The 14,917-nt window shown below is 41.2% G+C and overlaps 1 protein-coding gene and 1 long non-coding RNA gene across 2 annotated transcripts in view; both read right to left on the reverse strand.

Moving 5' to 3' along the window:
• Positions 1–6,484: 6,484 nt before the first annotated feature.
• LOC310635801 lies at positions 6,485–9,492 on the reverse strand. Its single transcript, XR_014491527.1, has 2 exons — positions 9,023–9,492; positions 6,485–7,465 (listed from the first exon to the last, which is right to left on the reverse strand). It is a non-coding gene; the product is annotated as an uncharacterized lncRNA (long non-coding RNA).
• A 1,257-nt stretch (positions 9,493–10,749) lies between these two features.
• SLC12A2 (solute carrier family 12 member 2) overlaps positions 10,750–14,917 on the reverse strand; it is a 49,498-nt gene continuing 45,330 nt past the window's right edge. Inside the window, exon 28 of the mRNA XM_083355093.1 lies at positions 10,750–14,130. Coding sequence (XP_083211219.1) covers positions 13,995–14,130 — 136 coding nt within the window. The 3' untranslated portion in view covers positions 10,750–13,994. The remainder of the gene's footprint in view (positions 14,131–14,917) is intronic.

Consider the following 14,917-nt stretch of genomic DNA (forward strand, 5'->3'; position numbering starts at 1 on the left):
TTATTTGGTTTTTATATGGTGAGATGGTCAACCTTATGACATTAGGAGTGAATGATGATGACAGGATGTGTTTTCTTTCCTTAGGTTCAATTTTGCAAAAGCTGCACAGGACTATTATTGTTTCCTAAGTGATTTGTAGCACTTTTCCTGAGACACAACTGAAAATGTTATTGTGAAAAATAGGACAGGTAGAAAGTATAAAAAAGGGTTTGTACATTGCGGGTCAAAGTATCCTGGGAATCTAAACAATACATTCAGTTAATGACTTGGTAATTTTATTTAACAGGCTGTGTTAAGTGCTGCCTCTAAATTAATCACTTATGACAGAGGTCCCCAACCTTTTGGGCACCAAGGACCGGTTCAGTGGAGAAAGGCTTTTCCATGGACCGGACAGTGTGTGGTTTTGTGTGCTGCCTGCATCCCATGGATCGGGCTTTGCTTGTTTGTGCAGCCCGGTTGCTGGCATGCCGCAGCCCAGTACCAGTCCACGGACCAGGGATTGGGGATCCCTGACTTATGAGATCTAATCCACACAGGTAAAAAGAGCAATAATTTCCAGGTCTCAAAACTTTTCTTTCCCTGCAGAGCACAGAGGAGTAGGAGTAGGGCTAAGGAAGGGAATGAAACAGAACAACTCACTTTGGCCAACTCACCACGGGACAACTTGCTGTGCGACAATTCAACAATTCAATTTAATTCACATTTCATTTTGTCCCTCCTTTTACATGCTTTTTATAATGATTCTATTCCACCAATTCTTCAATATGTAATACTTGTCCTGCAGTAAGTTGTCCCGCTGTGAGTTGGCCATGGCAAGTCGTCCAGCAAGTTGACCCTGGCCAACTTAGGCATGGCAAGTTGACCGTGGCAAATTGGCCGTGGCGAGTTGGACATGGCAAGTTGTCCTTGACCCGGGAAACCCACTGCCTTGGTTGGGTCTCAATATGCCTTGGTCACAGCATTTAGTGGCATGATAGCTCTGGTCCCCTCACACCCATACAGAAAGTTGAGGATTCCCATCCCATGATTGCTTCTTGGTGGCTGTCCTCACAACCTGATTTTTAAGAAGGAAGCAGATTTTTGTTGTGAGATCATTCAGGGTGCCAATGGTCTCCTTATAATACTTCTGTTTTATTACATAGGATTCTAAACCTTGAGCACTATGAAAAATAGGTCGTGTAGAAATCAGTGCATACGATACGTACATCACTATTTCTGGCAAAGCATTTTTAGACAATTCATAAAAATTCTGCTAGTACTTATCTATTCTGATGGCTAGCAAATCAGGTAGAAAGATGTAAGTCATGTGGGGCCCCATGTTTATTATTTCAAAAAAATGGTGATAACAGATAACAGCCCTGCCTTCTCCTGAACAAAAACATTCTTTGTATTCTGGAGAAGGAGGCAAGACAAAGCAGGCTTCAAAGTCAGTTATCTTCTTGCACCAATGTTCTCTGTTTGGCAGGGAAATATTTCCTTAATTATCAACAACAGATTTAATGTGCTTTTAATGATTTAACACTTCCAATTTATGTACATTTTAAAAACATATTTCAACTTGCTAGAAACTATTGCTGGAGATTTACTAAGCCAGAGGTCCCCAACCTTTTGAGCACCAGGGACCGGTTCCATGGAGAAAGGCTTTTCCATGGACTGGAGAGTGTGTGGTTTTGTGTGCTGCCTGCATCCCATGGATGGGGCTTTACTTGTTTGTGCAGCCCAGTTGCTGGCATGCCACAGACCGGGGGTTGGGGACCCCTATACTAAGCTATACTTTTTAAAGTGGTGACTATTAGGGAGACCTTATGTCCGCGGGAGACCACCGTTCCTCAGATAGTCGGGTGTGAGTCTCTCTTTGTGAGATTTGGTTTTGGGGCGCAGTTGGGCTTGCTGCTGGTGTACATTTCGCCTAGTCACGCAGCAGCAGCCCTGCCCGAGCTGCTCGATATCCTCTCGGGGTTGGTGGTTGAGTTTCCCAAACTTATAGTTTTGGGAGACTTCAATCTACCATCCCTGGGAGGTTCATCTGAGCTAGCTCGGGAGTTCATGGCTTCCATGATGGCCATGGACCTGATGCAAGTAATTTCTGAACCAACTCATGAGGGAGGCCACACCCTTGACCTGATTTTTTTTATCTGGACGGTGGTTGGATGATCTTGGTGGGGGCTCTCCATTTATTATGCCCCTGTCATGGACCGATCATCACCTCCTGCGGATGGTCTTCCGTTTTGCCACCCCCCGCCGTGGGGGTACGGAGCCAATCAGATGGTTCCGCCCCAGACGCTTAATGGATCCTGATAGATTCCAAGCAGCGCTGGGGTCCCCACCTGCCTCCATTGCTCACAACTCGGCGGATGCCTTAGTGGAAGCCTGGGAAAGGGCAGCCACTGAGGCACTTGACCAGGTTGTACCCTTGCGGCCCCTGACCCGGTGCAGATCCCATCGAGCTCCATGGTTCTCTGCGGAGCTCCAGGAGATGAAGCGTCGGAAACGGGGCCTAGAGAGCTGCTGGAGGTCTAGCCGATCTGAATCCGACCGGTTGCGGTTAAGAACCCATATTAGGTCTTATCTCGCAGCGATGAGGGTGGCGAGGTGTAATTACTTCTCCACCCTCATCGCGTCCGCAGATAATCGCCCGGCCGCCCTGTTTAGGGTGACTCGCTCCCTTCTTAATCAGGAGGTGAGGGAGGATCCCTTGCAGGGTCGTGCCGAGGAATTTAGTCAACATCTGTCGGATAAAATCGCTCGGATTCGGACCGGTTTGGACTCCAGCTGGGCAGAGTCTGGCGATCAGGACATGGGCGGTCTTGTCGATGTTATCTGGGAGGAGTTTGATTCTGTGACCCCTGATGAAGTGGACAGGATTATGGGGAAGCTGAACTCCACCACATGTTTATTGGATCCGTGCCCTTCCTGGCTGGTTTATGCAGCTAGGGAGAGGACACGAGGCTGGCTCCAGGCGGTCATATCTGCTTCTTTGAGTGAGGGTTATTTCCCCACCGTCTTGAAGGAGGCGGTGGTGAGACCTCTCCTCAAGAAGCCTGCCTTGGACCCAGCTGTATTGAACAACTTTCGTCCAGTCTCCAACCTTCGCTTTCTTGCGAAGGTTGTTGAGAGTGTGGTGGCGCGTCAGCTCCCTCTGGTCCTGGAGGAAGCAGATTATCTGGACCCTTACCAATCGGGTTTCAGGCCCGGGTACAGCACGGAGACGGCATTGGTCGCTCTGGTGAATGATCTCTGGAGGGCTCGGGATAGGGGACATTCCTCTGTCCTAGTCCTATTAGACCTCTCAGCGGCTTTCGATACCATCAACCATGGTATCTTGCTGCGGCGTCTCAGGGGATTGGGAGTGGGAGGCACAGTTCTTCAGTGGTTCTCCTCCTATCTCCTGGGACGCTCGCAGTCGGTGTTGGCAGGGGGGCAGAGATCGGCCCCTAGGTCTCTCGTTTGTGGAGTTCCTCAGGGGTCGGTTCTCTCGCCTCTCCTGTTCAACATCTACATGAAACTGCTGGGTGAGATCATTCGTGGTTTTGGAGTTGGGTATCATCAATATGCTGATGATACCCAACTTTTTATTTCGACCCCAAACCACCCCAGTGATGCCCTCGCTGTGATGTCCCGTTGCCTGGAGGCAGTTCGGGTCTGGATGGGGAGGAACAGACTTCAACTCAACCCTGACAAGGCTGAGTGGCTGTACATTCCGGCATCCCGGGACATTCAAAATGTTCCATCCTTTTCTATGGGGGGTGAGCTGTTACCCCCCGTGGATAGGGCTCGCAACTTGGGAGTCCTCCTAGATTCACGACTTACCCTGGAAGATCATGTAGTAGCCGTGACTAGGGGGGCTTTCGCCCAGGTTCGCCTGGTGCGCCAGTTGCGGCCCTATCTGGACCGGGATGCCCTGTGTACGGTCACTCATGCGCTCGTGACCTCTTGCCTAGACTACTGTAATGCTCTCTACATGGGGCTTCCCTTGAAGACCACTCGGAGGCTCCAACTGGTACAGAATGCGGCCGCGAGAGTTGTCTTGGGAGTTTCCCGGTACTCCCATGTTACACCTTTGCTCCGCGAGCTGCATTGGTTGCCAGTTGTCTTCCGGGTGAGGTTCAAGGTCTTGGTTATGATCTTTAAGTCCTTACATGGCATGGGTCCGGGATACCTCGAGGACCACCTGCTGCCGGCGTCAACTCCCCTCCGCCCTGTGCGTGCCCACAGAGAGGGCCTCCTCAGGGTGCCTCCAGTCAGGGAATGTCGTCTGGTGGCCCCCAGGGGGAGGGCCTTCTCTGTGGGTGCCCCGGCACTATGGAACCAACTGCCGGTTGAGCTCCGGATGGCATCGGACCTCCGATCCTTCCGTCGCGGGTTGAACACCCATTTGTTTGAGTTAGCTGGTCTGGCCTGAAGGGGTATTTGGGTTTTTAATTGGTTTTTATTTCACTATTGTTATATTTTAATTTGGGCATGGTTTAATTTTCTTTTAATTTTTGTATACTTATTTATATATGCCCTGTGAACCGCCCTGAGTCCCTTAGGGAGAAGGGCGGTATAGAAATTAAATAAAATAAATAAATAATAAATAAATAAATACCTGATTTATTTATTTTTGAAGATCTTCTAACTTTATTGTTTGGAACAGAATATGACCAAAGTTGCTGTGCTCCTGGATGTTTACAGGATTGCAGCTTTTGTCAAAATGGCTAAGTAGTGTGGCACTGTTGTGCTGTGAACTCCCCCCCTTCATAGGTACATGCAAAGCAATGCAATTGTCAATGTGTGTCTTGTGTCACAAAGGCCTGATGTGGTTTTCCATCTTTCTGCCCCTGCACACCGCCCTCATCCCAGATGCTGACTCTGAGAGTAGCGCAGAGAAAACAAATTGGAGACAAATAAATTGAAAGGCCAATTTGGAAAGAAGGGAGGTTTATAAGAAATGATGCAGATGAATTGATCACCTGGAGGCAAAGCAATGTAAGGAATCGGTCCTTAGTCTTAAGGGGTCCTTGGTGCTCTCTGAGTTTTGGTTGTTTCCATCCAGATGTTTCATTACTCCAACTAGATAAGATCATCAGTGCATTGATGACTTACCTAGTTTGGATAATGAAATGTCTGCAAGAAAACAACCAAACTCAGACACTAAGGACCCCACATTTCATCCCTGAGCTACAACTACCGGTATTCTCCTTTACTGGACCACTAGTCTTTTCCAGAAATCAGAATGAGACAAAGCAAATGACAATCTTTTAATCCTTGAACTTTCTTCTACTCCCCCAATCAACTCTTCTGACTGGGGCCCAATTGCAAGGAACACTAATATGGAGGAAAATTTAGTATCACTCCTCTTTCGCCTTTCCCCCATATGGCATGTTAGCTACATGTTAAAAAGATGCTTCCCCTTTTAGTGCAGGTACTCTGGCAAATGACAATTGGAATTTGTAGAGCCCAGGAACCAGACTGGCAGGGTCCAGACCACCTGCTGCATGCCAAGTAAATGGAAAGCTAGTGAGAATGATTGTAAGAATTAAACCTGGATTTCAACCAGACCTGTTGTGCACTTATGCTGGAACTCTTATACCTGTCCTTATTGAACTGAGTAAGCCTGAATGAGAAAGGGTAGCAAATTGATTGTAGTTATCAGTATCTGCATCACTTCCAGGCCCATTATTCCCAGCTAACCTGGCAAATTATCATAGTGGCTAAGAATTGTGGGAAATGTAGGCCAACCTATGTGGAAGTGCATTCCTTACAATCAATTCCGCTTTCAAGTTGTACCTGGTAATGCACAGAATCAGGTTCTACTTCATTCTTCTCTTCTTCAAAGACTGTTAAAATAGTTGGCTGCACTCGGCCCTACCTTTATTTAAATGTCTGCCTCCTTTGCTTTTGAAAGCAGCACAAAAAGGTTGAAAAAATGCTGGCTTTGGAATTTTAAGGGCAAAGAATCATCAGCAAATGCTGGAGAAGGTGGGATGACCAGTGCAAAGTTATCTACACTACAAATAATCTTGAAAGTTCTGTTCTGAGAGAATGTTTGCTTTGTGTTAAATATTTAATATTTATTAATATTAGTTCAATGATCCTTCTCCCCAGTGCTTAATCTAAAAACACTGGCAGAAAATCCTCTAATATGACCTCAGACCTTTTTTAGTCTGAATTTGTACACATTGATAATTTTAGTTCAATGGTAGCTTTTGGTTGTTAAACATGCATATGGGTTCAGGAAGAGCTTCTAGAACAAAAAAGTTGCCTTAAAAACTGAGATTTGGGGGCAACTGTCATACTTTAAATGCCTATATTTCAATCTATGTTTTGCTGAAAACACCACAAAAGTCTTTCTTGCCTGCTCTATCGAATTAGAATTAACAAAATTTTTGTGAATATGTACAGGTAGTGCTGGAACTAAAGGAATAATTTCAGTTTGATGACTTTGCTGAAAACCTTACACAAGCTATAATACAAGTCTAGGCATTGAACCAACAGAGGTTCATTGCATTGATATATTGAGGTTTTATTCAGTGCATGGAGGGTACAAAATGTGAGTCACAGCAGTCATTTTGGGTGTCTATAAAAAGATAAAGGTAAAGGCTCCCCCGCACATGCCTGCTAGTCATTTCCAACTCTAGGGGCCGGTGCTCATCTCCGTTTCAAAGCTGAAGAGGATTTGTAGGATTTTTCTCTGACCACAAGATGGCGTTTGACAACTTCCATATGACCATTCTTGATTTCTGTTTCCCACTTGACATACTATCTGGTTTAGTTCAAACTGCTAAATTGCAATAATGGGAATGGAGAGGCCAGTGGAGAGATGCTTCTAGCAACCTTGCTGAAAGGGAAAACAAATTGGAGGGAGATAAGAAGGACTTTTCCTATCATTCTTCAGAAATATTTTTCTGAATAATTTTCTAATTCTGCAAAAAAAAATTGACAAAACAATATTTGCATATTTAAAACAAAACAAAACAAAAGGTAGCAAGTTCATATCTGCTCCTTTTTCCTGGAGGAAAGTAAATGCAATGGAAGGCTAACTTGAGAGCCTACATTCCAATCCAATGTAAGTCTAGCTTCCTCCAAAGGGAAATCTAGGTTTGAACTAGAACATTGGAGTTCAGCCATCATTACTATCTTTCTCTCCTTCCTTATTCTAAGGTAAGGTACCAGGGGTGGACTAGCACAGTCTAATCACTTTGGTATCCATAGTGTGGTTATCCAGCCAATGGTTGTATGCCATCACTCAGATACAATCTCTCCCCTCCCCAGGGAAAATGGTCTAGCTCCAGTGTTCCGGTTTTGGATTAACAAACCAGCCCTGCAGTGATTTCTAGGTATGCTACTCAGTAGATGACCTTCTAAATGTCCAGGTTGCTGTGAATGCTGTCGTTTGGGGTCACAGGCAGTCTAGGAAATGAAGGTGCCAATATCTGTTGAAGATTCAAACTCCAATGGCATGATGCTTCAGTATTTTCATGATCTATTGGCCACAAGACATAACAAATCAGACAAAGTACACAAACAGAATAATTTTTTTTAAAAAAAAAATCTTGCCTTTATTTTTATAAATAACTCAAGATAGCAAACATATCCAACACACCTTCCTCCTTATTTTCCTCACAATAACAACCTTGTGTCGGGCTGAAAGAGAATGACTGTCCCAAAGTCACCCAGCTGGTTTTCATGCCTAAGGTGGGACTAAACTTCCGTGTGTCCTGGTTTCTAGGCTGATGCTTTAACCACCAGTTCAAACTGGCTATCTGCCTGCTATAAGAGGTAGCTAATATGAGGTTATTTCCTCCTGCCTCTTCTCAATCACATGGAGCATGGAATGTAGTTAGCTTAGTGCTCAGTTGCCTATTTTACAATGCATTTTCTGTTACAATTAAAAACCTGCCTTGCTAATTGTTGCTCAGAGTAACATTTTCACCCTCAGGAATGCTCACAAGTCCACAGAGAAAGCTTCAGCCTTAGTCTAACAAGATACAGGTAGTTACAGCCAATGTTGCTAAGCAGGTGAAAAAAATAAAATAAATAGCAGCTTATTTTCCCTGTGGCCCAGCTTAATATTTGGATGAGAGGATTTGCAATTTTAGGTTCGAGCTCATGACCAGAAAAATATCTATCTTGAAACCTGTTAAACCAAACACTAACCAGACTAGAACTAAAAAGGCACTTATTCGTAATTCTGCATAGATTTGTGAATCATTGGAATATTTTCCTGAACTCCTTCTGGGGCAAATTAAATGCAGAATTCTTTTGCATCTTAATGAATAGAACTGGGTTTTTGTAAAACTGCTAAGTACATCAGCTGAAGATGATGACAAACAATGGGAAAAAGCAGAGATAATTTTGTCTTTCATTAAGTCTCACAAAGGAAAAAAATCTGAACACAAAAAATGAATGTAAAGCAACCCAAGTTTCATTTTCACAAGAAGTATTGCAATAAAACAAAGCATGATTATAGACAATTGAATTTTTAAAAAGCATTAAAATTTTATAGAAACTGCATAATTAACCACCAGTTCCAGTTCAGTGAAGCTGAACATGGAGTTGAAGAAGGGGTGGTTGCAATGCAATACCACTGTATCAAAGACAAGCCAGGATAACTATCCAGCTCTTATCTCAAGAGAACTGAGGCCCTCCAATGGAAGAATAGCGGAGCTCCAAATAAGGTCAGGAAAAAAGGATTTTTAAATGCAATTAAATAAAATTGAAGGATGCAAGTGCAATAATGGCTGGAAAAATATTTTCCTGGGACTGGTTGCTTGCTGAAGAATGTGCTTCTTTATAGGCTTGTAAATAAACTCTAGAAGACTCAAGTGCTTCTTATTCCCATTTTTGTGTGTGGACAGTTATTTTGAATTCTTAACAACTGTCACTCATCCATAATGTTACAAAACAGCACAGATGGCACAACCCATGAACCATTAAAATTACTCCCCTTCCCCCCTCCCAAAAAGTGCTTCAAGCAATTTCTAGATGTTGTAAAACCATGACTGGGTTTGCCTGTATTGACAACGCAGATAAGAATAACCTTGCTTGCAACTGAGCTGCCAGCGCAGATGACATTTTGAAGCAGGGACAGCCTGAATGGAGTTCCTGGGATGGTGTTCAAATGTATACAGCCAATACCAAAGACAGCTGATTCTTCATATTTAAGGTACTGATACTGAGTGGGATAAGATGGCATCTTAATAGCAATGCATACATTTTTATGGACCACAGTCCTCTGCATCAGATGCAGGAGAAAAGCTGTGGGGAAAAAAAGAATATTCATTTTATTTATTTATTTATTTATTATTTATTATTTGATTTGATTTGTATACCGCCCTTCTCCCTAAGGACTCAGGGCGGTGAACAGTGACATAAATATCAGAATGCACAAATACAGATATTGAAAACAAATTAAACCCTAATTTTGCCCAAATGCAGAAGATAAGTTACCTTAAAACAATAATTACAACAGAACCCGTCAGACCAGACCGGATTGCTCAAACAGATATGTTTTTAGGTCGCGTCGGAAGGAGCAAAGGTCGGGAGCCAACCGGAGCTCAACTGGTAAACAGTTCCATAGGTCAGGCGCGCCCACAGAGAACGCCCTCCCTCTGGGAGCCACCAGACGGCATTCTCCGAACGGCGGAACCCTTAGGAAGCCCTCTCTGTGGGAGCGTACCGGGCGGAGGGAAGTTGATGCCGGCAGCAGGTGATTCCCAAGGTACTCCGGACCCATGCCATGTAGGGCTTTGAAAACCATTATATACACTGGAATATGGAATATTCTATTCTATTTAGTTTATGAAATTGTGGCAATGACTGGAATGTTTAGATAAAATCATGGACAGGTCTATCAAAGAGAACTTATATGCATAAATTATTTCCTCACAAGAGGCAATGTATATATTGCCTTGGTGGAGCAGTGGGCTAATGCCTCCTTAAGTAACACCAGCTGCCTGCAATTAGTGCAGGTTCGCATCCCACCAGGCTCAAGGTTGACTCAGCCTTCCATCCTTCTGAGGTAGGTAAAATGAGGACCCAGATTGTTGGGGGCAATAAGCTGACTTTGTAATAATGCCGCTTGGGGGGGACCGAAAGCCCTAATAAGCAGGCATATACACAGAATGAAGGCTACTGCTAAGCTTGTAAGCTGCCCTGAGTCTTCGGAGAAGGGCGGGATATAAATGGAATCAATATATATATATATATATATATATATAATTACATTTAAGAATATATATATATATATATATATATGTATGTGGATCCTTGGTTTTTCGGGTTTTTCCCCGCGTCATCATCAGGCTTTAGCTTCCTTCCCAGAAGAAGGAAGCTAAAGCCTGATGATGACGGATGGGATTCCGTCGAAACGTTGCGCCTACACCTCTAGTTCTACGCGGGGAAAAACCCGAAAAACCAAGGATCCACATACAGGCACCCGCGAAAACCTCAGAAAACACACATATATATATATATATATATATATATATATATATATATATATATATATATATATATATATATATATATATTACATTTAAGAACCAAGACAGATAGTCTATTCAATTCCACTTGCTCATGAACTCCTCCAGGATCATTTATATATATGTATATGTATATATGTATGTATATGTATATATATATATGTATATATATGTATATGTATATGTATATATATGTATATGTATATGTATATATATATATATGTATATATATATATATATATATATATATATATATATATATATATATATATATATATATATATATATATATATATATATATATATATATATATATTACATTTAAGAACCAAGACAGATAGTCTATTCAATTCCACTTGCTCATGAACTCCTCCAGGATCATTTTAAAAGTATTCCCATTTAGTGAGCTTGCCACATTTCTGATAAGCCTAGCATAATTCAACTAAGCCAAAATCAGTGTTTCCCCCCCCCCCCAGTCTTGTAAATAACCTGGCTCCTTCTGGCTCTTTTCTTAAGGATAAGTGCTAGCAACACTGAAAGAACAGCAATTGCCAAGCCAAGGAAATATTTCGGGAAACATTACAGCTGCAAGGCCTCTGAGATAAATGAGGATTTTGCTGCTGAAATTTGCAGAACAGGGGGCAGGACACAGCCTGGAAGAGGGGAAAAAGACACCATCTGTGGCCAGGATGGTTAGGTGGTTGACTGGGAAGAATGGCACAATAATCTTTGGATGGGACTAGATGTTTCTGAACTTAAATATACAAGTTTCAAACTTAAGAATGAGTTCATTCACAGATAAACAGGAAAAAAGTGTGCATTTTTCTTATCTCTGACAACCAAGACTGCTGGGCTAAGCTGATCCTGCCAAGTAATTCATATTTGGCCTTTGTGCAGACTGTTAGAAGCAAGTTGCTGTTTAGGCAGATTCTCCTGGAGGAGGAAGTGGATCAACTCTGACGGATCTCTTATCTTTCTTATAAGTTCTTTTATCTGGAGACAACAGAAAGACTGCTTGAAATATTAAATCTGCAATAGCAAAAACAGATGACATGGAAGGAAAATGGTCAGAACTCCACTGGGATGGAGGTGGGGGGTGCAGGGGAAACACTGTCAATAAAAATAAAACGATTTAGACCAAACTATTTAATTCACTTCCATTTATTGCAGTGATCCTTCTTCAGTACAGTATAGTAGCTGCAATACTCGACGTCGTTAAAACATTAGAAAAGTCGTAACTGTAGATAACAGTTACAATACATTATCAAAATATGACATAACATTTTTGGATTGTGGATAGTACCAACCAAAGCTCAAGCTTTAAATTAAGACCGTAGTTCATTTTTAAATAAACAAAATAGCATATAAAATAATTGTGTAAAAAGGAAAGGCAAACATAATGAAACAATAAATAATCAATTTCTTCAACTATTTCCTAAACACTTCCGAATTTCACAAAATAAATTTATAAAAATGATATTGCTGAGTGTCAATGGAAAACTATTTCAAGTTATTACTGATTGAAAATTTTAAAAAGCATCCAAAAGAAATTTAAATTTATAGTAAATAGAAACTGGAATGGCTAAATTTGCTAACAAGTTAATAGTATATATGACCTAGAGAGTTTTAATAATGTTATAATCAGGATTTGGCATTTTGCATTTCTAATATTGGAAATTCTCATTAGATAAAGAACATTTAAGTTACAGGCTACATTTGGTATCCATCAATAGATCCAAATGTTAAAATAATTACTTCAGCCACCACACACTGACAGAAATGCAATTCCTTTCTTTTGCACATCACAAATAATGGCTGCCCTGAATGGGCCAAACTGCTAACTGTCCAAGTGCATTTCTTCCAGATGGGTGATGCTGTTTTCTATCCTACTCTAAGTCTGCACTTAACAAGAGAAAGGAAAGGAAATTCAGCCTCACTGAGTAATTTTACATCTTCTTTCATCACAGCAACAATCAACCAATCTGGTAGTAATCAACACTCTATTTGCAATGTGATTTTTTTTAAAAAAAAAGTAACAATAAACTATTTTATTATAAACTTCCAATTTCGTTTGAAAAATATATCCTGACAATGAATTACTCTATCTGGCAGCCAACGTGTATTGCACTTCTGGGGAAAAAAACAACAATCAGCATTAGAGCAGTAGGTTACTGAAAGTAATTACAATATGCAAGAATCCTGTTGTCCCATTAACCAGATCTCCCGAAACAATTTGTTCACAGATTTTGATTTCACTTAGCAAGAAAGCTTTTTATATGCTGTGGTTCACTTAGAAACTCTGAAATTATAGATCTTTGATCTAACCTGGTGCTCTGTACTAAAGCCAAAAGTTGAAACGCATTTTTAGGCAACTAACAGGTAACAGGTATAAGTGTTATTACCAAGTATCAGATAAAGCTTCAAGAGATTCTTCAGGAAGCAGTTCATAGAATAAAAAAATATAAAGCAATTGAAATATATACCCTTCCAGAAACAGAGGGCACACAAATGGGCAATTCTTGAATACACCATCTTATCAAATTAAAAAGCAAGCTCAAGAGAACCAAACCTGAGTGTTTAGCAAGAGTTTTAGCAGATTTTAAATAAAATGTCCTTGGATGCCTTGGACAAAACATGGTCCCACAGAACTACTTTTTATCTATATGGTGCCCCCCAAAAGGGCACACACGGAATCAGCCCCAACACTGATGGCAACCTGTGACAAAAGCACCCTTTGTTAAAAGAACTGCACAATAAAATCTGTCGGGTTAATCTTCCATCATAGGAGTCCAAGGAACACGAAGGACGGGATGGAATTGGAGAACATTAGTAGTTCCCAATTAGTACATCTTTCAGTAGTAAAAATTAAACTTTACAAAGTCCTCGATGCTAACTGAATGAATTTGACTTTTATCATAGCCAAGTCATCCCACTTACCTCTTTTAGGACTAACAAGTCTCTTAAACAGACACATACATACACCATTGCAAACAATAAGAAACATATAACAATCCAAACTAATACCTTCATGGAAGACCAGAATGCAGCATCTTTATTATTGTAAGATGGAAGAGTCTAGAAACTAGAGGAAGTTTGATCTAAAGTTTTAACCAATGGCAGACTGACTTCATAAATTTACAAAACAATATATGGATGAAATTTGGTTAACTTCAGAAGGCACCTCAAGGCTAAAATGTTTTTATAAATCTATAACCCTTTCATTGATCAAAAATAAACACCTTTATTGCTGCTTTTCAATTAGCAAAGAAAAACCTGTTTATTTATTCTTTACTAAGGAATCCTCCCCCATTTAGCAAGATTAAATTACAGAAGAATTAGAAAAAAATGGAACTTCCACAATTAGGAGAATAGTGACTTTCCTTATGTGCTTTTGGGTCAGGGGAATAGTGAGAAAGTTATCACTTTCTGCCTCTGTGTGAGGTTAATATTTTAATCATACGTCCCAGACCCTCTCCTCTAGGCACTGAAGTACCATTTCTTCCCCGTTGCATTTTTGCACAAGAGAGTTTATGAATAGAAGGTAAGAACACTTTGATGATTTCCACGGACAAGGAGAATAGGTGGTAGGTCTTTTGAAAGAGCTTCTATCCAGGCCATGTACAATGCACTCGATACAGCACTTTTTCGTGCAACTGGTAAACTCCTATAAAAAACAGAGAGGATTAATGGACAGGATTAAAATTGCATTATGTATTCTAATTTAAACTGATCTGCTATCCAAAGTATTTTTTTACATGAAATGGTTTTACTCAATGGTGTTTGTTGAGTAGAGACAAACAATTCTGCTCTACTAATCACCCACCAAGTTATTTAGCAGCAAGACCTCTATTCAAGAAGGAATTCCCCCAATTAAATAATTAATTTTACTGCAATCCACCATACTATGTTCTTTCCATTATCATTCAGTTCTTATGCATTTAAGCTTACCTTGATCAAGGTTATTTTAATTATTTACTGCTTACTAGCAATATTTATAGATCTCTTCAAACCCCACAAATTTTGTTCTTTTTAAAAGAAAGCAAAAACAGGGCCGGTATAAAAATGAAGATTCCCACAGGAAGTCTGTTCCATAGGAATGTCATGAGAATGGGGGAGGGGACGAGGACGAGGGAAACGACTCACAGCAGGCATCTCTGATGGGCAGATTCAAGCTAGGAAAGTCTCTGATCATGTATCCTGGTACAACATTGGCTTTAAAGGAAATGAATTGGTCCCAGAAGCCTACTGCCAACCAGGGCAACAACCACATAATTGGCATTATTCTACAATTATGTCTTACCAATGAGATTGTTATCATGTTTGCAGTAGATGCAGCCTGAGTCATCTTAGAAAGCATCTAAAGTAGTCCACTCAAGGAGTGATCAAGATTAGATCGGAACTAATTTCCCAATGGAGGTGGGAGAACGTTCTCCCTGTCAAGCCCCATGGGC

Source organism: Vipera ursinii, assembly GCF_947247035.1.
Source record: "Vipera ursinii genome assembly, chromosome: 2".
Classification (NCBI taxonomy): Eukaryota; Metazoa; Chordata; class Lepidosauria; order Squamata; family Viperidae; genus Vipera; species Vipera ursinii.